The sequence below is a fragment of the Gopherus flavomarginatus genome, chromosome 5 (genome assembly GCF_025201925.1).
Source record: "Gopherus flavomarginatus isolate rGopFla2 chromosome 5, rGopFla2.mat.asm, whole genome shotgun sequence".
NCBI classification, from domain to species: Eukaryota; Metazoa; Chordata; order Testudines; family Testudinidae; genus Gopherus; species Gopherus flavomarginatus.
Window position 1 is genome coordinate 86,757,063 of NC_066621.1, and position 25,614 is coordinate 86,782,676.

A 25,614-nucleotide genomic window follows, 5' to 3' on the forward strand; every position below is an offset into this window, starting at 1 on the left:
TCACATTTCCAATCAACTTGAACACCTGGTCCCCATGCACATTGTAGACAGTCACGATGGTGTTGAGTGCAGCATTGCGGACAGTGTTGTCTCTGTCGCCAATGTGAATGGCCATCTCCTTTAATGCTTTGCCAGGAGTTGGCTGGCACACATTCATGCCGTATGACTCAACGAGACACCCCAGCTCTTCCAGGCATTCTACAGGATCAGAAACACTGATTTTTTAACTGAACCTCAACCGAGATAGTTAAAAAGAGAAGTGTCCCATTCCAATATACCCTGCAGTTACCTGAATCTATATTATGTGGTAACGCCTCTGTCTGTGGCATTCTAGTGCTCAATTTGGTGACAAACTGGAAACTCCCTTCACTTTGTGGGCAGGGTAAGAGGTGATTTAGTTCTGAAGGGGACTTGAATTTTTAAATTTGCCATCCAGCCACCCTTGACAGTAGTCAGTTGGCCCACAGTCCCCCATCCAAACATTGCCAGCCATAAGCACATTAGTTTAGTGTTTCTAAAATTTAGAAAATTTTAGTGTTGCTAAAATGAGCAGCAGTGAAATAATTCATGCCAACATTTAACTATAAAGTAATGATTAGTTAATCCCCCATAGATAAATAGGAACAGTTCACACAGCTGTTTCAGGCTGTTGGCAGATTCTGAAACGCAACCTTGCATCAGTTCTGAAAGTTCTTTTCACTGCCATAGAGCTAAAAATCTTCACGTGAAGCTTCAAATCCAATGCATGGTTCTGGGGTGAGGGGAGGGGTTGAATTGTGGGAGTTCTGCAGTATTATGGAAAATAACTGAGCCTTCTTCCATACATCAGTACAGGAATAGTGCAACTGGCGGGTGGGAGGTGGGTAAATCAATGAGAGCTGGACAGCTTAACCATTTGTGCGTGTGTGATGTTCGGTTAGACAAAACTGACTAACACTTTCTGCCTAATCACTCTTATTCCAGAGCAGGCCCCTCCCAGATAACTAGAATGTTGCTTGAGGCATAATGTTTGTGGCTCAGGCAGAGAGAGAGAAGCATGAGAGAGATGACAAGGAGGCTTGATATATTTCTTCTTTACAATCTTCTCGTCACCCAAGTTGTTATGCATTTGGGGAAAGATATCACAGATAGGAAAAACTGAGTTTTTCAGAAAGTGTTATGGCCAGCATATCCTGATCCACATTGCATTCTGAAATGAGTTTGGGATGTGTACAATGATACACCAAAAGTTTTCCAGCCAACAGTGCTATTTCCTACCTGCCCGCTGTTTGGAGTTTTTCGACTTTGTCCCCTCCATGATGAAAGTGAACATCTTGCTGGCTGGATAGATTAAGCACATCCTATTCAGAATGGCACGCACATCCTTGCGGACAACATCTTTGGGTTCCCCAACCTGGGGGGTGGAGGAGATCAGAGAAAAGAAACGAAACCAGGACAGGACACTTTTAAATACTTTGCACCAGCAGCATACTTTGCCAGTTAGTCTGCATGATACCAGGCTTACACTCAAAAAACCCAGCCACACCACCCACCCATGCTATTCAAAGGTAACTACATCAAAGCAGTACAGAACAGATTAACTACAGCATTAGCTGGTGCCCTAGCAATGTCTAGGGGCAAGTCATTATCCTAATTTCCCTCAGTATGTGGTACCTTCAGGATAAGATACGGGATGAAAGAGGATGCCTCGTTCTCCGTAAGATGATACTCCTCCTGGCTCAGCAAGGTGAAAAGCAATTTAAGGTATTCAAGGGCCTTCATCAGCACACTTGTGTTGGTATCAAAGAACCGTAGGGTGAGCCATTTCAAGATCAGATCCAGGCAGCTGATGACTCCATCTTTTTCACTCTCCAAGTGCTTGAGATGAAGGGAAAAAACATCAGGTTGTGCAGGATCAAATTCATAAATGGTATAGCCCATGGAAAGAAAAGTGAGGAAGGGCAAAGTATAAATCAAAAGCCATGTCTGTTCCAGTGAAATGAATTATTTATAGGTGGCAGCTTCCTGTTGTAGATTCATAAAAGATTCTTAGGCTTTAAGCCTTAGTGAGACCCCTCAACTATTACATACTAAGCAACTCTCCCACACTGCATGGTAGCAGCTGGCACCTGCCTCTAGATTTCACTAACAAAATTCAGAGCAGTACCTAAAATGAGTAAACAAAGCGTCCCCCTCCCTCAGCAAAAGAGATGAATACTAATTGTATTGTCCCTCTGAAAGTGCTCATTTAGGCCTATAACTTGAGAAATGTGTGCCCAAACTAGTACCATGAAGTCTCCTAACCTACTGACCGCTTAGGAAGAACTCCTAACCTGATGTTTCACTGCTGCAGTATGTGGATGTGGTAAAGGACATCCCACATTCCATTGTTGTCTGCTATAGGTCCCTAACTCACCTCTACCATTGCAGCCAATGCCTTGTTGTGGTGCTGAAAGTCTGTATGAAACATCTCATCTTGTACCCATCTGGCAACACAGCTGGACATCTGAGTTTTTAGCTGTTCGATATATTCATCACGGGGAGTAGTGAAGTTCCATTTCAGCACCTTCAAAACAAGAAACAAAAACACACTCATAACTCAAGGCCAGCAATATACTGCTTGTTACTGAGCTGATACCCAAGAGCCACAGAGCGTAACTAACAGAACAGCCACAGAGAATAGCAAACTCCCTCCTGCAACCAAAAAATGCACACGTTTAGCATTCTACATCCATAAGAATGAAAGCAGCAATATTTCAGTGTACTTGCTAGTACACTAGTGTTAACATGGGTCATATCTAAGCCAAACACCTCATCTTTAAACCATGTCTACAGATATGTGCCCACTTAACCAGCTGGGGGTCCAACCATCATTAGATAACCGAAAAAGTGTAGGTTTATAAGTAAGAGGAGCCTGCAAATTAAGATTTGTTATGAGCGCCAAGCTTGATAACAGGTGCTTGTTAGAATAAAAAAAAACAACAACATGTGGAGCCTCTCAGAACTCTAGTACTTAAAGATGGAAGATGCCCATTAGGTCACCTTGTCCGACCCCGAGAGCTTGGCCAGGCTTGTTACATATTTACTTTCTCTATTGTTTGGTTGAATCTAGTTTTAAGAGTGACCTAAAGCAATGAGGCTTCTGCCACTTCTCTTAGGAGACAGTTTTTGCTTTCTTACACATGCTATGGAGACTGAAGACCTTGTAAACAGCCTATAAGAGATAGTCCTTAGCTTTGAAGTATCAAGACATCAAATGAAGACTGGATTCCCATGCTACACAAGGTGCAACACTATGCTCACAGATAATACAATGTATTTCCTTTAATACCTAAACTTACAAAAATTGAGTATGCTCTTAAGATCCCTCTCACCTTCAATCCTTTCTCATCTTTCATTCTTTGCTCTTTCCCATTTGGGACAATGATAAAAATAGGACCTGATTTGTCATCATCTTCCTTCAGATTGGGCTTACTTGGTACCTTCTTCCCTTGTGCACCCTGAAAAAGCAAAAGTAGTACTGAGCAGAAAGCACTGCAAAACCTATATACAACACTTCATTCCAAGTGATGCCAGACACCAACCCCTGACCTCATGCTGGCCAAGTGTATGAGATGCAGGTAGAAGCTGGCAACAGTGGTTAGAATCCTCAGGTACATGCTCTGGCTGTGTGGAAGCAAAACCCACAGCAAAGTGTGCAATAGACTTTTGTGAGACAGGACGCTTCAGACTTGACCAGTGCACCAGTCACCTAGGGGTGTCTAAACTTTAAGTTGGTACCTGTTTGATGGGTTTGTTCTTTGTCAGACTGGTATTGCCTTTGGTGAGGCTTGTATTAGCCTTGGACATACTGTTATTACCATCAGACTGCTGCAATAGGCCACAGAAAAGGCTTGGTGGTTAGACAACTCAACATGTACCTCTAAATCACTCCCTTTAGACTCTGAAGCCCCCAAACCTGCTGTGCACTCAACAGCGCTAATTCTAGGTTATTTGAAAGACTTTAGATGAAGGAATTCAGTGGCTGCAGGCTGGTTTACAAAGACACCTTAACCCAGGGTTCGGCAAGCTTTCAGAAGAGGTTGCCAAGTCTTCATTTATTCACTCTGATTTAAGGTTTCGCGTGCCAGTCATACATTTTAATGTTTTTTAGGTGGTCTCTTTCTATAAGATATAACTAAACTATTGTTGTATGTAAAGTAAATAAGGTTTTTAAAATGTTTAACAAGCTTTATTTAAAATTAAATTAAAATGCAGAGCCCCCCGGACTTGTGGCCAGGACCTGGGCAGCGTGAGTGTCATTGAAAATCAGCTCATGTGCCGCCTTCAGCACGCGTGCCATAGGTTGCCTACCCCTGCCTTGCCTCTGATGTTTTTCCTGTTCCAAATTTGTGGCAGGATGGACTGCTATAGTTGCAGTGGCATCCAACATGTGGAGGAGCACTTGTGAAGTTTCTGACCCACTTACCTGGTAAGTTCAATAGCAAAGTAACAGAATATAAAAAACAGACACTAATGGTAGTACAACTTAAACTCTGCACTCAGGTACAGCCAGCTGTAGCTACCATTGCATCCTTAAACATCTCCATTGTGCACTGTGCTGAGAGATAGACCTTTGGATGCAGTGGACTAAAGATGGGAATTTCTCTGGCATGTGGATTCAGAATTACTGTTCAAAACTAGATTTTATAATATTAGAACAGAATACAAGATTAAATTTATCAAGATACATTTTAAATACAGACCATATTCGATAAAAAGCCAAGGAGGTTTATAGTAAGGGAAGCTAAAGAACCAGTGATCTGAACTTCAGACTGTGGCAAGCCTATTAAGTAGGACTGGGCAAAAACAATGATAGCAGCACAACGGATGTGAAGGGCATCTTTCACTTGAGAGACTGGATACTCTCAAGCTTGCACAGAGCACTTCTGTAAAAGCATCAAGGGCTCCATTAACAAGCTGTTACACTCCCCAGCTGGAACCAAGATCATTAGTCTTGCATGGTGGTATCACTGTACCTTAGCTTTAGAGGCAGCTCCTCCTGCTTTGGCCTTTTTGGGGTCAGGCTTGGGCTCCATGGTGCTGGACCCTGAATCTTCAGCAGGTGCTTGGAAACAAGAGATTATTTCAAAACACATTTTGAAAAAATGAGTCCATTCACGAACAGCACATTCAGTCCAGCCCTGTTCTTCATTCTCACTGCAGAGAAGGGATGTTGCTCATAATAAGAACAAAACCCTTAAATCACAAGGAGAGGCAGGGGTTTCAGATGCACAAAGGAAGATGACTGTGCTAACAGTCAGGTATTTACAGACTATGTCAACACCAAGAAACTAGTCCTCGTATCTAAATGTATATAAAAATTTGCACATTTTAATCTTCCTCTTTCCTCAATCTTAGTATGTTTCTGGTCTTACATGGCAAGCTTAACAGTGATTGTTCCTTACGGTTTATGTGGGGCTGCTGAAAAGTAGGCTCAGGTCCCTCAACAGCTTTGCCACGCAAGCACTCTAGAACAGTGGTTTTCAAACTGTGGGTCGAGACCCAGCACCGCTGACCAGGCCGTTAGAATTCCCATCGGCAGTGCTGCCCAGCTAAGGCAGGCTAGTCTTTACCTGTTCTGACACTGCACTGAGCCCCAGAAGCGGCCAGCAGGCCCAGTTCCTAGGCGGGCAGGGCAGCCACGGGGCTTTGCATGCTGCCCCCACCCCGAACACTGGTTCTGCACTCCCACTGGCCGAGAATCAGCCAATGGGAGCTGGGGGGGTGGAATGTTTGGCTGCAGGCAGAGCCACTTGAGAGCCTCCACCTAGGAGCTGGACCTGTTGCTGGCCACTTCTGCGGCGCAGCATGGTCCACGGTGCCAGGACAGGCAGGAAGCCTGCCTTAGCACCCCCGCTGCGTCGCTGACCGGGAGCCGCCCAAGGTAAGCCTACATTCCAAACCCACACCCCAAACCCAGGGCCCAGCCTGCACCCCAGCCCACACCCCAAACCCCTCACCCCCAGCTCTGTTGGGTCACAGCATCAATTTTTTTCAACTGGGTTGCCAGGAAAAAAAAAAAGTTTGAAAACCACTGCTCTAAAGAGGGGCAGGCATAAACGCAATCACTTAGAGTGAGTGACTTCCCAAGTTGGTGCTAGAAGAATGGGACAAGAGGGCAGGACTAAGCCATGCACCACTGTCAGAGGTTACCACTGCTGGTTCACAACAATTCTCAAAACTGACACTGCATAACTTCTCCTCTACCTTAGTTTGGAAGTGCCAAGGAGAAGGAAGAGCAAAGGCTGATGGGAGGGGGAACACACACAAACAGATGACACACCAAGAAAACCCAACAGTCTGTAGCCTCCCCAAAGAGCTCAGAGTGCCACAACAGAAGCAGTAGAGGAGGAATCCGGCATCCTTTTGAGGCTGACATACGGCAACTTTTCAAGCACAAGAACTTTGCCTCTCTGGTCCCCTGGGTTTGATTAATCCAACAGTCATGTTCTACAGACCAGAGAGATTCTACACATATAAGAATATCTGCATATTAAGCTAGAGACACCAAAACCCTAGGAACCTGCAGCTCCAGCCCACAAAAACTTGTCTTCCACAGACATCCAACCTACTATCTTGACAGGGGACATTACAGAGTGGTTCTTATTCCCTATACCCTGCTTCTGTAAACAAGGTCCTCCCCAAAGGGTCTGTGTCTTACACACACGCTTTCATGCTAGCATGACTGATCATTAAAATTTAGGGTTTCCCTTCAAATTACTATTTTCTGAGGAAATTCTTTCCCACACATTTCCCAGCATTTCAAGATAGATTACCTGATGCAGACTGGAATTTGGCTGGAGCTGCTCCTCCTACCACTCTGGAAGATGCCTTAGCAGGAGCAGCAGGTTTGGCTGGCATGATGGCTTTGGCTTTTTCGAGCATGGCCAGTACCTGATCTTTGGAAGTTGGCTAGTGAGAAAGATGCACATACAGAGAGATATGTCAGTCTATGAACAGGGATAAACGGCTGCAGTTTAAGAGTGCAGCATGCAAGAGGCTAAATGAAAGGTAGTTTAGCCAAAGGGACGGTGCTTTGAGAATTTGAAGTCGTAATGTAGTTAACATATGCAACTACTTTAAACCACACTCATTGAAGATCAAGTATTTCACACCTGAAGTCAGCAGTGATTCCTGAGAGTATAAATGGCTCAAAACAACATTCACAAGATCACTTTCTAGTAAGAGTCAGACATTTGCCACAGACATTACACCCACTTTCACCCAAGCTCATTCATACACTGCCTTCTTCCTCAGGTAAGAGTCTAACAATACCTTCAGCTTGCCAGTAGCTTTGGCCATCTTCTCAAAACCGAGATGCATCATAAAGAATGGCAAGGCATCCTGTGCTTTTTTACGCACGTCTCCATTTCGATCCTCCAGGCAGGAGTACAGGTGAGGCACACACAAAAGCAAGTCAGAAGGAACAGAACGGAGGGTAGGCAGCTTGTCAGCCAACCAGCCCAGAAGCTGGAAGGAGATAGCATACATTAGCTTTGCCCTTCAGAATATAACTGATGTCCGAAACATGCATTGTGGTAAGGAGTCACCAGCAGTCTTAATAGGAACAGAATTAGTTGTGTGAATTAGCTGAGGGGACCAAAACTCAGCTCAGATATTCACCATTTGCATCCATCCTGATCTTCAACACTAAAGTGCAGCCCACTGAGACTACAGATCCCAATATACAAGTAATTTGATTCAAGTGGCCAGGCTCCATTATGGCTACTATTCCAAGTTAAAGATAAGGGCAGCATGTCAGAGTTGTGCATTACTCTTGGTCGGTGAGTTGCACTTTGGGCATCCCTAGCTCAAGCAACATCCCAAAGCCACAGCTCTGTTCTTAAGCACCTGTGCATAAAGTAAGGCTCATTTGAGAGAAGCAGCACCTTTAATTTTATTTAAATTGGAGCAACACTGAAATTTGAATTTCAGCACCACCAGTGAGTGTAACAATATCATCCTTGTTAAATTCTCTTTTTACTTTTACAAGTCAGTACACAAACAGAATTACACATTTCTTACCCTCGTGATACTGCTGTCTGCACTAGTACTAGCCTCACCCCTTTATTTCTACAGTTGTGCTCATACTATTGCTAAGCAGCAATTCGAAGATATAAGGAACAAACTCGTATACACAGTACCAATCTTTACCTCTTGTCTTAAGAAAGGGTTTTCTTTTTTGAGCTCCTCAGACAGGTCTTCTCCTTCCAACCATTCTTTCATGCCAGTTTGTTCTGTCCAGGCATTCACAGTAGCCAGGGCAGCAGCACGTACATTGTTCTGTAGCAAGAAGATAAAAACTGGGGAGGTTCTGGGATCACCCTTTCCATCAAAGATTAAATCATCCTGTACCAAGAACTCACTTTTGTTCACTGCTGGGAAACCCAAGTCCCAGCATCACAAAATGCAACTCATTCTATCAGACAGAGAAGTCTCTGAAAAGTAGGCATAATACACTAGTCAGACGACAAGTTTAAGTAAGGCCTGACACAGAAAAGGAATGGGAGCATCTTTGAAAGAATTTTGTCTGCTGCCCCTACCTAATGAAAGGATAATTTCAAATCCACAATTCACAAGAGGGCTAAAGAATGAGGTTACTTACTTCCATGAAGGTTAAAACAGGTTTTGCATGTTTATGAATCCAGGAAGGATTAGGAGATACCTCCAGCTACTTTTCAGTAACCCAGTTTATTGTGGATCACAAATTGAATATGAGCCAACAATGTGATGCAGTTATGAAAAATAGGCTAGTATTCTGGGGTGTATTAATAGGAGTGACATGGGAGGTAACTGTCCCGTTCTACTGTGCACTGGTGAAACCTCAGATGCAGCACTGTGTCCAATTCTGGGTGGCACACTTTAAGAAAGATATGGACAAACTGGAGAGGATGGCAACAAAAATTAAGAAAACCTAACCTATAAAGGAAAAGGTTAAAATTCTTGGTATATTTAGTTTTGAAAAAAAAGAGGACTCCGAGGGTACCCAATGACTTGACTTCAAATATATTAAGGGTTGTTATAAAGAGGACAATGATCGATTGTTCTGAAGGTAGAAAGTAGGACTTAGTCTGCAGCAACTATGAAGATAGTTAAGCACTGGACTAGACTTCCAAGGGAGGTACTGGAATCATAATAATTGGAGGCTTTTAAGAACAAGTTATACAAATACCTATCAGGAATGCTCTAAGTTTACTTGGCCCTGCCTCAGTACAGGGAGCTGGACTAGAGGACCTCCAGACATCCCTACCAGCCTACATTTCTGTGAACTGCCCAAACCCAGCTACTTCTACTTCAGGGCATGAACTGATCATCGGCTGAGGTCAAGGAGAATGCCATCTCTTACTCCTACATACTCACAGCATGACCCAATACTTCCTAGTGACACCTAAAAAGAGAAAGGCAACAGCCTGCTCTGAAGCAGCTAATTTACACACCCATTCAAGGATGCCAGACTACATGGAATAGAGTTATAGACAATATGACATCTCTATTAAGTTCTGACTACTTAGATGTTAGTTACTTCAATCTATTCAAGGCACCTATCACACTAAGCAAAATAGAATTTAAAAACACAGCCATGTCAAAAATAAACTCCAACCCAACAAAAAAAAAAGAAAGTCTCCTTTAAGATATTCCTCCAATAGAATCATGTTTAGGACCTCCAATATACCTTATTTTCAGACAGACATTCTGAGAGGGCCCATGTCAGCAGGATTCTTCACAGCTAAATACTGGACAGAAAGCTACACATCACCTGGGGGTAGTCATTGGAGTAGCATTAAGTGCCCACTCTATCCAGAGAGCTAGGCCTGGCACTGATCCCTGCACAGCAAACCAATCTGCTGCCCTAGTACTGCTAACCTGGGCTGTATCTTTTACATTGAGAAGCAGAGTTTATTAAAAATCAGTTTAAGATGAAGAGCTGGACACTGTGCATAAATGGGCTGTATTGTACATCACGGACATTGAACAAAAAAGCCACCAGCTTAACCACAGCAGAGATAGTATTCATATCTGTGGATAGTAAATCTGCAGTAATTTGGAAGACAGAGCTCTGAGGAGCATACAGAAAGCTTCTGAAAGCTCACCTGCCTCTGAACATCTAGGCTAGTTTAAGTCAAACACTGAAGATTGCTCCCAGTGCATCTGGAAATATACAGAGGCTGAGCCTTCATTCCTAAAGGAAAATACAAGACTTGATTGCCTACCTTACTGTCTCCAAGAACAGTGATGATGGGAATGCCCAGGTTTTTCACATGTTGCCTAATGTTTGGGCCCATTGCCATGGCTAACTGCTGGAGGATGCTCAGTGTTTGTTGAACCTGGATGAGAAAGAAAAAAGTGTTTTAATGAACCAGTTATTAGGTGCTCTATGCTCCAGGCCCCCACTACAAACAAACATATTGCTATTATGGCTTATCTAGACTTTGTCTCTTGAAGGGCTGTGAGAACATGCCTATTCCTGCATTTACTTCCATTTGATAGCAAGAGATAGTTTATGCCATGTATAGGTGAAGTTATTGCTTAGTTTCATGTAGATTTAAAAAGGGACACCAATTAAAAAACCCATTTTCAGGCAAAAGTGATTTAATCTCCTGGTGTTGCATATATTATGAGTTATTGAACATAAAAGATTGGCTTATTTATATCATCCTTCCAGTTTGTGGGGTCTTTTACACAGCAATGGGGAAAGTGGCAGACAGAGGCCCTGGAACCACCCACTTCATTAACTTACCAGCTGTCTATTATACAGACTTCAGTAAAAAAAGTTCCTTTCATGGATGAAACACTAATCTACTTTTCAAGCCCCACTCAACCCATGAAGGAACTGAAACAGGCTGAATAATAATCTGAAGTGACTAGAACAGGAATTTGCTTCAGATATTAGGATTTTTAGTAGCATACCAAGATTTTATTGGAGTCATTGAGACGACACTTCAAGGCAGCTGAAAGTTCTCCTATATTTGGCTGTATAAATTTGGCATCATTAATGATGCTTGTCACTTCATCCAGACCTTCCTTTCGGATCTTCCAGTTTTTGTCCCCGATCTTAGACACCAATTCAGCTGTGATCTTATCACTGTAGAAAAAAACAAAAAAACCAATCCCTGACATCCAGTATCATTTTCTATTATAGTGGCACAACATATGAACCAGACACTCCTCTCTGAATGCCCTTCAAAGGCCACAGTGAACCAAAACAGAGAAAAGGACATCAGATACAAAGTTGCTCATTTCAGAGCATGCAGCAGCAAAGAGTCAGTCCTTAGTTTGTTGAATCTAAACCCACCTGATCTCTGTTCTTGGAAGAAGATCCACAACATCATTCCCTATATCCTCTTGCTCCTCTCTTTCCTCACCATCATCCCCGCTGCCACCACTGTGTCTGGAAGTGCCTCGAGTTGGGGCAGGTGCAGTCTGCCCTTGCATCTGCAAACATGCAATACATACAAGTTAGATGTTTAAGAATCCTACATATGGGACTCTTCACACACCTCCATAATCTCAGTAATGTGGCCTAGAGCAATACCTTTTCAACATAAAGCATTGCTCCAAAAAGCAGTAGCTTCTGAAATTCATCATAAAACCAGAAATGGATGTTACCTACCTGTACCTGGAGGTTCTTCAAGGTGTGGGGTCCCTATCTGTATTCCACACATGGGATATGCATGTGCACTGTACGCCTGAGTCTGGAATTTCTTGCAGTGTCCATGGGCCTGCACATGTGCCGTGGCTCTCCTCAGGCTCCAAACAAAGGGCATAAAGGGCAGTGCAGGCTGATGCCTCTAGTTTTTCATTCTTACTGCAGTGTAACGAATCCGCAGCAGAGGGGACACAGATAGGGACCACACATCTCAAAGAAAGTCCAGTTACAAGTGAGTAACCTCCATTTCTTTGAATGATAATCTTTGTGTATTCCACAGGTGGGAGATTAACAAGCAGTAGTCAAAAATGGGGTGGATGCGAGCATACTGAAGTGATAACTGAGCTTAGTCCTGCTGTACCGACAGTTCACAATTCTACCAGAGCATAACATCTGATGAAGGTATGCAGAGAACTTCAAGTAGTTGCCCTAAATAGCTCTAGTATGGGTACATCTCAGAGATACAGCTGATGTAGGTTGCCCCCTGATGGAATGAGTCTTTACCCCTTCGGGGAGCAGGAGGGAGAAGATGCCAGCTAAATGGTAACAAAAGGATAATATAACCAGAGATTCATTTCAAAAGTCTCTGCACTCTTGATGGCTCTGCTATACAAACAAATAGAACAAAGGACATGAGAAAGACACCTAACCTTTGTAGATAAAAGGACAAAGCCCTCTGGATAGTCACAAGATGCAGTCTTCTTACCTCTTCCCAGAGATATAGTTTTGGTTTTTTTCGGGGGGGAGGGGGCAGAAGAGAGGGAAGGAGGAGAATAGAGGTAAGTGGATGACCTGACCCACATGAAACAAACTACAGTGGGTATGAACCTGGAGTTGGAGTAGCAAGACCTTTTCTTTATAAAAGGTAGTATATGGTGGACCCACCATAAGTGCTCCCAGTTCACTGATTCTTCTGGCTGATATTATAGCTATTCAAAAAGGCCACATTCATGGACAGATGGTTTGCAGAGCATGTGACCAGTGGCTCAAAGGGAGTCTTCAAGAGATAACAGAACAAAAATGAGGTCTCATTGAGGTGTGAATTTCACCACTGGCGGACGATCAGAGAATCTCCTTAAAAAGAAAACACAACAAAAAACACCACCACCACCACCACCACCACCACCACCACCACACAGTTGTGATAGGATGTGTAAAGATCATAGGGTTATCCCTGGAAGATGGAAAGCATGGATGACTGATAAATGCACTCGCAGGGACCTGAATGCAAGATCTGAAAACTTATAAGTAGCCACTCTAACATATCAGTGACTCTGGTGGAGTCTGGAGACACATTGTGTTGATGAGCTCATGCGGAGGAACGATTCCATTAAGCTGAACAACAGCTTCTCATAAAATCTTTTCCTACTTTGGTTAAGGATGGACTGCGCCCTCTAGGAACGTGTTGTATATCTGATTTGCATCCAAAATGCCAGGCTCTGAGCTGCAGCGGTCCCGGACTGGGACATGTGACCTTGCTGCAGTGCTGCATTAGAAGGTCCGGCAACATGGGGATGTTCGTGGGCGGTTGCACTGATAGCTTCAACAGATCAGTGAATCAGAACTGTCTTGGCCAGTTGGTTGTGTCTCAGTAGATCTTCCAATAAACCGTGGTATTAAAGGAACTGAAGGGAATGTATACCCCAGGCAACCCTTCCACAACAAGCAGGAGGGCATCTTCCAGTATTTGCCCAGGGCTGCTCTAGAGCATTACTAAAGATGCTTCTTGTTCACCTGTGAGGCAAAGTGGTCTCAAGCTGGCACTCCCCATTGAACAAAGATGTCACTAAGAACCAAATCTTGAATCTCTCATTTGTGATTTGTGTTTGCTAAGGTAGTCTGCTAGGGAATTGTGTGCCTCTGGTAAATGTGTTGCTGATAGCACTGTGACATTTGATGCAACGAATCTAGAGGGTAACTGCCTCTATGCACAGAGGGGAACTTGTTTTCCTTTACTTCTTTATATAAAATACTGTTACTGTCTGACATTATACAAACCTCTTTGGATTGGATGAGTGGGAGGAAGGCACTGCAGGCCCAAGAGACCACCTTGAGTTCTAGTAAGCTGATGTGCATTCTGGCACTTCTGGGCATTCCAGATGACCCTGTGCCATATGATCACACACCCCAATCCACAGGCAGGCATTGATAACAATGGTTTGCCTTGGGCGTTTGGGCAGGTAGCTCTTTCCACACACCAAACCTTCTCCAATTTTGTCCACCACACAAGAAAGCCTAATACTCTGGGCAGAATTGTGACCTTCTCATTTATGGTGCCCTTCTCTGGTGAGTACACTGAGAAGTCAGGCTTGTAGGCATCATAGATATAGCTTGGCAAGTGGTGTAGCGTGCATGAAGCCACGTTGCCAAGGACAGAAAGGCAAGTTCTGACTAATGTCTTGTATCTGACAGTGACCTGGTCTATGACAAACACACACTCGTGGCCTGAAACCTTTTGAGGGATAGATAATGCTCTTCCTGTAGCAGAGTCTAACGTCCCCGTACAAAGTGTATGCATCTTGTGGAGATCAACATGGATTTGTCATGATTGACACTAACACCTACGGAAGGCAAAAGGCTGAGCAGAATATGGGTTGCTGTGTCGACCTTGTCGTAGCAGTTCCCTGTGAAAAGCCAGTTGTCAAAGTATAGGAAGACTGTAAAGCCTTGTCTTCTCATCCAAGCAGCTACTATTGAAAAAACTTTTGTAAACACCCTGGGTGCTGAGGCCAGACCAAAAGTTAAGACTCTGGATTAGAAATTGTCTTGGTCAAAGAGGAAGAATCTGAGGAACTACTTGTGGACTGGATGGATATCTAGAAGAAAATACGCATCTCATGTTAAGAGCTGTGAACCACGGGCTCTCCTCCAATAAGGGAATTATTGATGCCAAGGATATCATGCAGAATTTTAGTTTTTGGATAAACTTGTTTAACTGACAGATCAAAAGTTAGTCTCCATCCTCCATTTTACTTGGGAATCAAGTAGTAAAGAGAATAAACCCCCTTCCTGTGGTGGTGAAGTGTAACATTTTCTTTGGCTCCCCTGAGGGGCAGGGAGTTCACCTCCACTCTTAAAACCTCCTTGTGAGTGGTCCCTGAAGACGAACCAGGAAGATGATGTCAAATTATCAGATAGCCAGCCTGGATAACCTCAAATATCAATTTGTCTGTAGTTAGGGCCCTCCAATTAGGCATCAATAAAGGGTGGTGGGTCTCAACAACCCCATCAGAAGAACCTCTTTGCCTGGGGGTTCCAGTGCAAAGTAACAGTTGTCATAACTCTCCTACTCAGATCTGAACCTTAGAGTTCAGAACATGAGAAGCTAGCATGAAACCTCCAAACTTAATTACCAGCTTGGATCTGATATCGCTGCCACCAGCCAGAATTCCAGTGTCTGGCTCACTGTGGTCTCCCCAAAACCTTTCCTGGGGAACCCCCAAGACTCAGATGCCCTGAGTCTCACCACAAAGGGAAATAACCCATTTCCCTTCCCTCTCTTTACCTCCTCCCAGATTTCCCCACTCTGGGTACTCTAGGAAATTCCCTGCTTCAAGTCCTTTTGAAACACAAGTACTGAGAGATCAATCTCTCTCTCCCCTCACCCAGAGGGTATGCAAAGTCAGGCTTAGTAAATCTAACACAAAGAGATTCTCTCTTCCCCCCTATCTTCTTCCTCCCACCAATTCCCTGGTGAGCTGCAGACTCAATCCCCTTGAGCCCCCACTAAAAAAAAAATCCACAGGTCTTAGAAAGAAAGCTTTATACAAAAAGAAAGGAAAAGACATAAAAATGGTCTCTGTATCAGGTGTCAATTGCTTAACAGAAAAAATGAATAAAGAGCCTTATCCAAAAAGAATACAATTTAACACATTCCAGCAACTACACACATATAAATACAAAAAATAATATAAACCTATTGTCTTACTATCCTTGTACTTACAACTTGGAAACAGAAGATTAGAAAGCCTGGAGATAGAAAGATCACTCTCAGAGCCGAGAGGGTCACCGAACCAAGACAAAGAACAAAGAACTCACACCCAAAACTTCCCTCCACCCAGATTTGAAAAAGTCTTGTTTCCTGATTGGTCCTCTGGTCAGGTGTTTGGTTCCCTCTGTTAACCCTTTACAGGTAAAAGAACATTAACCCTTAGCTATCTGTTTATGACAACAGTGGATGTTTCAGAGGCTGGGTTCCTGGGTCTATACACCTCTGTTTCTTATGTGGTGAGTCTTGATGATGTTGATGATAAAAGGGTGGAGGAGATGGTCTTGCCCCATATCCCTATCTATGATGCTTACTCTTGGGAGCAAAGGTATAGATGCCCAGCAAGTGAAGTGTTGTTCAAGTCTTTGAAGGGGTGGAGATACTCATCTGTTTTTCTGTGCAATCGTACTTGCACCTTTTTAGGGAGACCTGAGGATTGCAACAAGTCTCTCCTCATGACAACGATCATAACCAAACCCCTCCACCATGACTTAAGAGTGAAGTTTTGGCCACCAATTTGCCCTCATCCAACAAGGCCTGAAAGCGGGCTCTATCCTCCTCCTAGACATTGTCCTTAAACTCTAGAGACTAGCATAACTGGTATCATATTTGGCCAAGAGGGCCTGACAATTAGATACACTGAACTGGAGGGAGGTGAAAGAGAATATCTTTCTTTCCAGAAGGTCAAGTCTTGTGTACCCTTATCAGAGGATAAGAAGTGCTGTTGCTTGGATTGCTCTGTAGCTGCCTGGCCATCAAGAACTCCCCTGGATGGGACAAAAGTAGCGATACTTGGCCCTTTTAGGGGTGGGAGCACAAGAAGCAAGGGTGTATGAAACTGCCTTTGTTGGGTTCATGATGTCCTCATTGATGGGGAAGGCCACTCTACTGGGACTGGAGAGCTGAAGAATGTCTAGAAAGCTGCCCTGAGACTCTTGAACTTCTTCCAGCTGGATCTGTAGCTCTGCCACTATCTTATACATAAAGTCTTGGTATAGTTTAGTCATCCGGTGGAGACTGAGAATATGGAGTGACCACCTGACCAGTTACTGTTCTGGGAGCAATCTCGTCATTGTAAAATCCAGGTCACCTTCCTCCTCCGAATACTCAGAGCTGGTTGTATATGGCCAGACAATGACAAGTAGGACTAATGCACTGATCTGGGTGTCTAGGGTAGGGCTCCTAATAGTGCCAGTAAGATGGAGTCACTGGAGGGGGATGGCATGGAGTACCACCTGTCCCATGGCCAAATCATGTCTGGTTGGAGGTTGGAACCCTGACCTCCTAGGGCTTCTGTTCGGGGCCATCTCTCAGTACTGCAGACACCTATGGAGTCTCTGACACCAGAATAGAAGGCTGGATCCCCAGTCACTGGTGGGACTGATGGCTGCAATTCAAAGCTGGCAGGTGGAATTGGGGAACGACTATCTCCTTGTGATAGACTCCTCCTTAAGCATAACATCCTGGAACGTTGACATACCTGATAGGAGCTACTGATGCCGATAGGGGAGAGCAAAGACATCTTCCAGGGAGACATATGTCCCGAACTGTTCCAGAGTACAAGGAGAGTCCACCGGTGGAGCTGGTCACCATATTTGTCTGATCTCTCTGGGGCTGTTTAGCTATCAATACCACCTCAGTTGCCTAAGTGGATGAAAGCACAAGGAGCTAACCCCATGTCTCCACCACCAGAGCCAGCGTCAGAACTGTTGGATCCATACATTTGTGAGCCTTCTTCTTTCTGAGAAGATTTAGTCTGGCTTAAGACATTAGAGCTTGTGTGTGTTCGCTCATGACTAAGGGGGTAATGGAGAGATGCTTTCTTTTTATGACATGGACACAGAAGACTTATCCTTATGTCCATGAGAGTGCTCCATACTTTTGTGAATCCTTCTCTTAGGCTTAATAGACTTAGCCTCCATTCCTGAGCTAATGCTCAGAGGGGTGCTGCCCACTTGAAAAGGTTGATGTAAAGGGGTAGTCCCCCAGCCTAGATCTGATTGGGACTTCATTGCCTTCTCCATAAGGTATTTTCTGAGTCTCAGTACCCAGCCCTTAAGAGTAAAAAGAGCAGCAGATGCTGTACTTGGCAGATATGTAAGCCTCACTCAGTAGAGCCAGCACTGACGTTCCTCACTCACAGAAGAGAAGCAAAGGCAGGAAACAGCTTTTGAATCCTGGGATCCTGGCATTAATCCCAGACTTCTCAGAGGAAAATTCCTGGGGCTGGGGAAAAATTCCCCTTTAACTATCTATGCTATACTAAGGTATAACTACTACTAAAACCAACTATACACAATTCTTAAAGAAATGAATAACACTAAAAAAGGAGCTGAGGACACCTCAGATCAGGAGGCGACACGAAGGAACTGGAGAGGAGATGGCCTGCACCACCCTTATTTCCCCTTGGGTGGGAGCATAAGAACAGCTATAGCCAGACACTGCCTGCAAAAAATTATGTACTCAGCCACATGGTGCGCAAGTGTATCCCACATGCGGGCTACAAAGTAGGGACCACCACTCAAAGAAGAGTGACTCCTTATTCAAGGCCAAAACAGCCAAGACCCTCATTTGTGTGGCTACATGCCCTCCAAAGTGTGGTGGTCTCGCACACTACTAATCAGTCATCCAGGAATACCAGTAAAGAGCCAGCCTACTTAGAGTTCTAAACCTATATCTGGGTGACCAGACTGTCCCGATATTTGCTTGTTTGTCCCACGTCCCAACCAATGGTAGGTTGGGACACTGGACAAACAAGCAAAGGCTCCAGAGCCTGGAAGGGCTCATGCCCTCCCCCGCCCCGACTCTGTCCCCTCCTTCCCCCACTGGATCCCTCCCCAAATCCCCACTCCCTCATTGCCCCACTGGCTCCCTCCCCAAATCCCCGCCTCTTGCCAAGAACACCATGCCCAGGAGATGCAGGGGAGCGCGGGGCCAGGGTGAGTGAGAGTCCAGTCTGGCCCCAAGCAGGCAGGACTCGGGCATGGTACCTGGAGAGAGAGGAGGGGGCGGCCTGCAGGGCCAGGCAGCAACTGTTCTCCCCGCTTAGGCAGCGGGACTCAGGAGCAGCCGTTGCTGCAGCTCCCACTGCCGCGGGGGGAGGAAGTGGCCAAGCACATGGCGCTCGGCAGCTGCGACTTCAGCGCCCGGGCCCGAACTCCCCGAGCCCGGGCAAGCTGCAGGGACCCAGCAGCGTGCATGTTGCGCCCAGCCCCTGGCCAGTCGCGTCTGGGCTGGCTGCCCAGCTGGTGCAATCCTGCAGCGGAGGCATCGGCAGCCCAGCCCCGTTCATTCCCCTGCGAGACCCAAGCGGGATGGGGGGGGCCTGGGGCCTGCTGCCCCCACTCCGGGGCTGCCCGCGGGATTGCACCAGCTGGACAGCCAGTCCAAACACGACTGGCCAAGAGCTGGGCGGGCACCCAGCCCAGAAGTAACTGGCCAAGAGCTGGGGATGCGCAGCGTACGCGCTGGGTCCCCACAGCAGGCCCGGGCTCTGGGGGGTTCATGGGTGCCAGAGTCGCAGCTGCCAAGGTTGGCCAGCAGCCGCTTTCTCCTCCAGCAGCAGTGGGAGCTGCAGCAGCGGCTGCTCCCGAGTCCTGTTGCCCAGGTGGGGAGAACAGCCACCGCCTGGCCCTGTGGGCCAACCCCGACTCTCTCTCCAAGTACCGCGCCCGAGTCCTACCTGCTCGGGGCCAGGCCGGACTCACACTCACTCCGGCCCCGCGCTCCTCTGAGTCTCCCGAGCCTCCCTCCAGAGCTTGCGCAGGGAGGAGGAGTCTGGGGTGGGGGATTTTCTTTTGCTCTTCCGCCATTTTTTTCCCCTCTGTCCCTGCCCCCCCGCGTCCCGATATTTGACCTCAGTGATCTGGTCACCCTACACTATATTGAAGTTAGCACTTCCAGCTGTCTACTAAGAGAACTAAGGCTTGCAGAGGTCTTACCTTTTCAAATTCTGCATCTATCTGGGAGAGAAGAGCTGGCTTCTCATCCTCAAAGAACATCCGCAAAGGGGGTCCCACATAGAGATACATGACACCCAACAAGGTAATAGCAGCAGTCCTTACAGCCTGCCAAAACAGAACAGAAAGCACTTAATGGACTTCAAACTAACAGTGTTGAAGTTTCAGAATTAATTTACATTTACTCACTGGGTTAGTGGCTGCAAGAGCTGTCTTTACGTTGCTGATGAAAGCCTTAACATTCAACCTAAGAGAGAATATGAATATCATAAAATCAGGATAGCCTACAGGGCAACATGCAGGAGGCATCAGTAAGAAACAAGGCTGCTACAATTAGTTATGGAAGATAATTTAACTTTTAACCTGTTAGACTGTAACTATCAACAAAACTCCCCAAAGCATCAGACATTTATATTTGTAGATAAACCTAAAAGGTAGTGAGTTAACAGAAAGCTCTTTCCAAAGTTGGATAATCTTTTTCAGTGAAATACTGCCGAAGACCAGTTTACTATAAATATGAAGGCAGCCCTTTTATTGCCTGAAAAGCTAGTCCATGAATAAAAACGGTTACATATATTGCAATAATGGTTCTTCTAGATGTTTTCAGTATGGGTCCCACTGTAGGTGCACACATTCCCCATATACATAAGACAATTTTCTGAATGGCAATGTACCATGGACCTCTGTGTGAGGGCATAAAGGACAGAGTGGCTGTGACCCCCCCCTTAAGTTCAGAATTTGAAGCTCATGGTAGCGAAGGACTCTGAAAAATGGGGACATGGGTTCCACACTGACAACATATGGAAGAACCACAGCCAGTGTAGATAAAGGAGAGGTTACTTACCTTACAATAATACGTGTTCAACATCTTTTTGTCTATATGGGTGCTCCACTGTAGGATGGGCATATGCTCATGCACTCTTGATCAGAGATTAAAGTAGTGCTCACAGGCCTGAGCCTGTGCAGAACAGCACCTCGTATTCCAAATGAGGGGATATAGGGAGGAGCAGGCTTGTCGCCGCTCAGTTGCTTCACAGCCATGAAGCCAGAGACTTCACAGCAGAGGGAAAGGAGGGTGGGAGGTGGAGCACCCACAAGAACAAAAACCTTAAGAACTCTAGTTTCTGTAAGTAACATCCCCCTCCAAGTATATGTCCTCATGGATGCTCCACCATAGGAGACTCTTAAGCAGTAATTCAAAGAGAAGGTGAGTGCTGGGGAGGTAGGTCAAGAACTGTGTAGAGAACTGCATCACCAAAAGACAGTGACATCTCTGGAAGCAGGTAAGATGGCATAAGACTTGGTAAAGGTATGACTAGAAGTCCAAAAAGTCACCTACAGATTTCTGCTATAGGAACATCTTTTAGTAGAACCACAGACTTTGACTGAGATCTAATGTAATGTGCTGTCAGTCTGTGGAGAGGCTGTACCTCAGTTCTTTCATAACAGGCAAAAATACAACCCAAAACCCACTTAAATAATCTCTGCTTAGAAATAAGCTGGCCCTTCATTCTTTCTGCAAATGATACAAATACGCTTGGAGAGGTCCTAAAGGATTTAGTTCTGTCTAAATAGAAGACAGGGTCTAACATCCCAGTGAATGAAGGCTTGATTCTTCTCTACAGGAATGAGATTTTGAGTTGAATACAGGAAGCCAAATCTCTTGGTTAATAGGATATACTGATGAGACCTTAGGAAGAAAACAGGAATGAGGGCATAGTACAGCAGTGTCCCTATAAAAGGTGGTATATGGTGGTTCAGCCATGAGTGCCCCCAGCTCTCCCACCGCTGACGCAGAAGTAATGGTGACCAGGAATTAAGTTTTAAAGGAGAGATGGAGGAGAGAGCAGGTAGCCATTGGTTCAAAGGGGGCTCTACTTAGAGCATTAAGAACAAGGCTGAGGTCCCACTTGGGGGCTTGGTCCCAAACAGGATATAAATTGTACAGACCTTTGAAGAATCTGCCTGTGACAGGGTGGGCAAAAACCAAGAACCTCTGGATGGGTGAGTGGAAAGCTGTGATAGCAGCAACTGTATCTTCACTGAGATTATTGGAATTAAAACTGAGGCATCTCAACGGATAGTTCAGTACCTTGGGAAGCGGAATTTCTGAGGCTTGAGGAGATGGAAGAGCACCAGAGTGAAAGCATTTCCACTTCTGGAAGTAAGTCTTCTGAATACTGGGCTTTCTACTGGACAAAAAAACCCAACTTAACTGCATCTGAACAGGTCAATTCCATGGGTGAGAACCATTCAGGATCCATGTCCTGAGGTTCAGAAAGGAACGGGTGGGGAGGATGAGGGACCCCAAGCTGTGTGTCTATAGTTCCTCAGTGGTAATCACAGGGGTGCCACCTCCAAGTGGTGGATGAAGTTTGGGTACTACACCTGTCTTGGCCTGACTGATGCTACGAGAATAGCACTCTTTCCATGTATAACCTGAGAAAAGAGTCTTGAGTATTAATGATATCAGTGGATAAGCATAAAGCAGGACCTGAGGCCATGGAAATATCCACACATCTCCAAGAGAACTGAAGTTGTAACCTCCCTTGGAGAAACAACAGGTGACATCTGGAGTTGTTCAGGGTGGCAAAGAGATCTACTCACGGCAGACCCTGGGTCTGGCACATACTGAAAGACAGTCTTGAAGTTCCCATTTGTGATCTTGCCAAAAGCAATTGCTCAGGGAATGTGCAATTGTATTCCGAAGGCCTAGTACATGGATTGCTGATATGCTTATTCACTGGGAAATACACCAGTTCCAGAGTCTTAGCGACTCTGCACATAAAGATTGGTTTGCTCTAGTTGGGGGTCCGGGCTGGGACTGAGGGGTTCAGAGGGCAGGAGGGGGATGAGGGCTGGGGTGCAGGCTCTGGCTGGGTGTGCAGGCTCTAGGGTGGGGCTAGGGGATAAGCTCTTGCTGTTGTGGAGTCCAAAATGGCTGCCTATCGCAGTTGTCCCCAACCTTTTCATCTGTCGGGTGCCAGATGAAGGACTGTGACGGCAGTCGAGCATTCACACTGGGGACCCCTGGCCTATAGGGACATACCCTTGAATAAGGGAGAATGGTTAATACTTAGTGTGTCGCTGTGGATCCCTGTAGGTGATTGGCAAGCACCATCCTCATTAGATGATGTGAATGAGGAGTTTCAGCTGCATTAGTCCAACAGTGATTGTAGTTTTGCTCTCCTGAACTTGGTGTCTCCTCTGGCAGCTATGTCCAAGATGTTTGGCATAGGTCAGTAGGTTACTCCGTGTCATCATCTTGCAGATCTGATATTAGCACATCTGAAGCAGCCGGAAGACATTATTTCAACCCTGGGGCAGTAAGCCTTTATGTTTGGTGAGAGAAATTCACTCATGAATTGGTAACAAGATACATTATGTGATCCATTCTGACCTTTGTAATGCACGGCTCTATCGAGAGAGCGAGAGCATGTGTGTAATTCCCTAGTCCCTGCCCCCACCCAGTATTGGATGCGGTCTTTGAAAAGAGACAGGTAAATTAATGGATTAGTTTAGATGATATTCCGAGGCCTTCCTGGGGATGAAGTTCAGGTGAGGTATTAACTCCACCATGTCCCTATGGAATGTTGTATAGGGAGGGTCAGCAATAACCGCCTGAAGCTTTCTTTTTCTTCTGGCCAGAGTGACAATGATTAGTGTTTAAGGCCAGAAGAGACCTCCAAGATAATCTACTTTGACATTCTGTATATCACAAGCCACCAGCACCCACACACTAAAACCCAACAACCAAAATGGACCAAAGTGTTATAGCTCACAGGAGACTACACTTGTGCTAACAGAGAATAAGAAGGACCACGGTGAACCAGAGCCCAAAGGCCCCCCCTCCCGCCACAGTAACAGGGAAATGATCAAATGAGGTACACGCTGCACAGAGGTGCAAACAATTTCCAAGGTCACTGCCTGGGGAGAAATTCCTTCCCAACCCCACATATGATCAGTTAAACCCTGAGCATGTGAGCAAGAACCAACAAGCCCAGCACCTGAAGGATACCTGGTGCCACATCAGAGCTCTGGACCTCCTGGATGCTTTCCTAACCCCTGCAGGTGGCCAGCTGAAACCCTGAAGCATAAGCTTTCAGGAAAAAAAGACAAATCAGAAGTGAGCTTCAGGGCTGTTGAGCCCTGTGCCCCCTACCATCACAAGCCAACCCATCATAAAATTGCACTGAAGTTTGTCCAGCTCTCTGGAAACTAATTAAGTTGTTTGCACCCACAATTCCTACCGTGAGGCTGTTCCAGAACCTCACCCCTCTGATGGTTAGTAATCTTCTAGTTTCCAGCCTGAGTTTGTTCATGGCCAGTTTATAACCATTTGTTCCTGTGAACAACATTGTCCTTTAGCTTAAATAGCTCTTCACTCTCCCTGGTATTTAACAAACAAGCCAAGCTCTTCCAGACTACTCTCAGACTGTCTTCAAAGTGAGATGGTGTATAGAGCATTCCAAGATACACTGAAATAGAAGGTCAAATGGAGTCTCCATGTCAACAGGAATAGACAGACATTCCATGCAGGAATGGGTTCTCTGACTGGTGAGTAGCAGCCCTTTAAGAAGCATCAGTACTGTGGGATGAAAGACCAAACATGAATGTAAAGCAGGCAACAAACTGGAATGCCAAAGTGGCCTTTAATAGAGCTGAACGAAAGACTGGCCTGTCTGAGGTACAATATAATCAAGGTTCTGTGGTACTGAGATCTGCTCTGGGTTTGGGCTTTTATGGCCTGCCCATATCAAGAACCTCTTTTCTGAATAATATATTCTGGTAAAAGTTTTCCTGTTTTGTATCAGGATTTCCTGGATCTGCAGGGAGAAATCTCTGTCTATGGTGCTTAGCCACTTCACCACCACATTATTAAATACAGTGACTTTGGGTCTGGATGAAGAACTTTATGCCACCACTGTCAGATCAGGTCCAAACAGTCTGACAGCTGGATGGACATTTGTAAATCAGAACTACCTCACAAAGCCTAGAGCCACCAGAGTGATCACGGCTTTGTCTCTTGATTTTGGAAGTCTCCCTGGGAATCAAGGAGTTGGTGGAAAGGCATAAAGTAAGCCTCTGTTCTACTGCAGAAGACAGACATTGGGCACAGACTCTGGACTCAGGCCTCTTTTGGAATAGAAATTGACAATCTGCATTTTTCTTGGTGCCAAACAAGTCTCTCATGGAGGATCCCTACTGATAGAATATCACTTCCATGACAGATCTGTGCAAGGAACATTCATGGTTACTGTCTGCCTGCCCAGGAAGTCTGCTAAGTTTTTGCTGATTCCCAGGAGATGAAGGACTATCAGTGTTACTATATTCTAATGTCACCAATTCCAGAAGCTGATAGCTTCTTCATGTAGTGCATGGCTAAGAGCTTCCCCCACCTGGAAGCTATGAGGTAAATACTGCAGAATCTGTATGGTGCCGTACCTGTCCAAATTTTGAAGTGTAATACCTGTCCTATACAGGCCAATCTGATGGCTCAGAGAGCAAAGACATTTGCATGTAGCCCCACTTCATCTGGGGACCAAGTCCCTTGGATCTGCAGGTGATTCAGGTGAGCTCCACAACCTGTTCCTGCCACATCTGTAGTTAGTGTCTGCCATGGAGAGGGATGTTTTGTCACGTTTGTGAGTTCCAACAACCAAGCCAGTTGAGCAGTGACAATGTGGTACTAGGACCTTCTTATCAATCCAGTGTTTCACCTCAGAGCAACCAATCATCCAACCTGGGGTAGATATGAACGTCTTGTCTCCTCAAATCAGTTGCTACCACCTTGAGGCATTTCATTAAAACCTTCTGTAGAAGTGCCAGTACATTTTACTGATAGTTATATGATCAGCTATGAAACACAGGCACTTTCTGTGGGTTTGGTGGATGGCTACATGGAAGTACAAGTCTTGCAGCTTGAGGAGAGACAGTGCATATGTGGGCCCAACAGCCACTGCTACAAAAGTTCTCTAATCAGCACTGCAGGGCGGCAG

The 25,614-nt window shown here is 45.3% G+C and overlaps 1 protein-coding gene across 1 annotated transcript in view; it reads right to left on the bottom strand.

The window, feature by feature from the left end:
• Nucleotides 1–25,614, bottom strand: part of CKAP5 (cytoskeleton associated protein 5) — a 105,034-nt gene that overhangs the window by 29,141 nt on the left and 50,279 nt on the right. Inside the window, exons 20-33 of the mRNA XM_050955211.1 lie at nt 19,805–19,862; nt 19,598–19,723; nt 11,315–11,454; nt 10,930–11,104; nt 10,233–10,346; nt 8,176–8,304; nt 7,297–7,491; nt 6,798–6,933; nt 4,998–5,086; nt 3,354–3,479; nt 2,396–2,545; nt 1,654–1,857; nt 1,258–1,393; nt 5–198 (exon numbers count right to left, since the gene is read on the bottom strand). Coding sequence (XP_050811168.1) covers nt 5–198; nt 1,258–1,393; nt 1,654–1,857; nt 2,396–2,545; nt 3,354–3,479; nt 4,998–5,086; nt 6,798–6,933; nt 7,297–7,491; nt 8,176–8,304; nt 10,233–10,346; nt 10,930–11,104; nt 11,315–11,454; nt 19,598–19,723; nt 19,805–19,862 — 1,972 coding nt within the window. The remainder of the gene's footprint in view (nt 1–4; nt 199–1,257; nt 1,394–1,653; nt 1,858–2,395; nt 2,546–3,353; nt 3,480–4,997; nt 5,087–6,797; nt 6,934–7,296; nt 7,492–8,175; nt 8,305–10,232; nt 10,347–10,929; nt 11,105–11,314; nt 11,455–19,597; nt 19,724–19,804; nt 19,863–25,614) is intronic.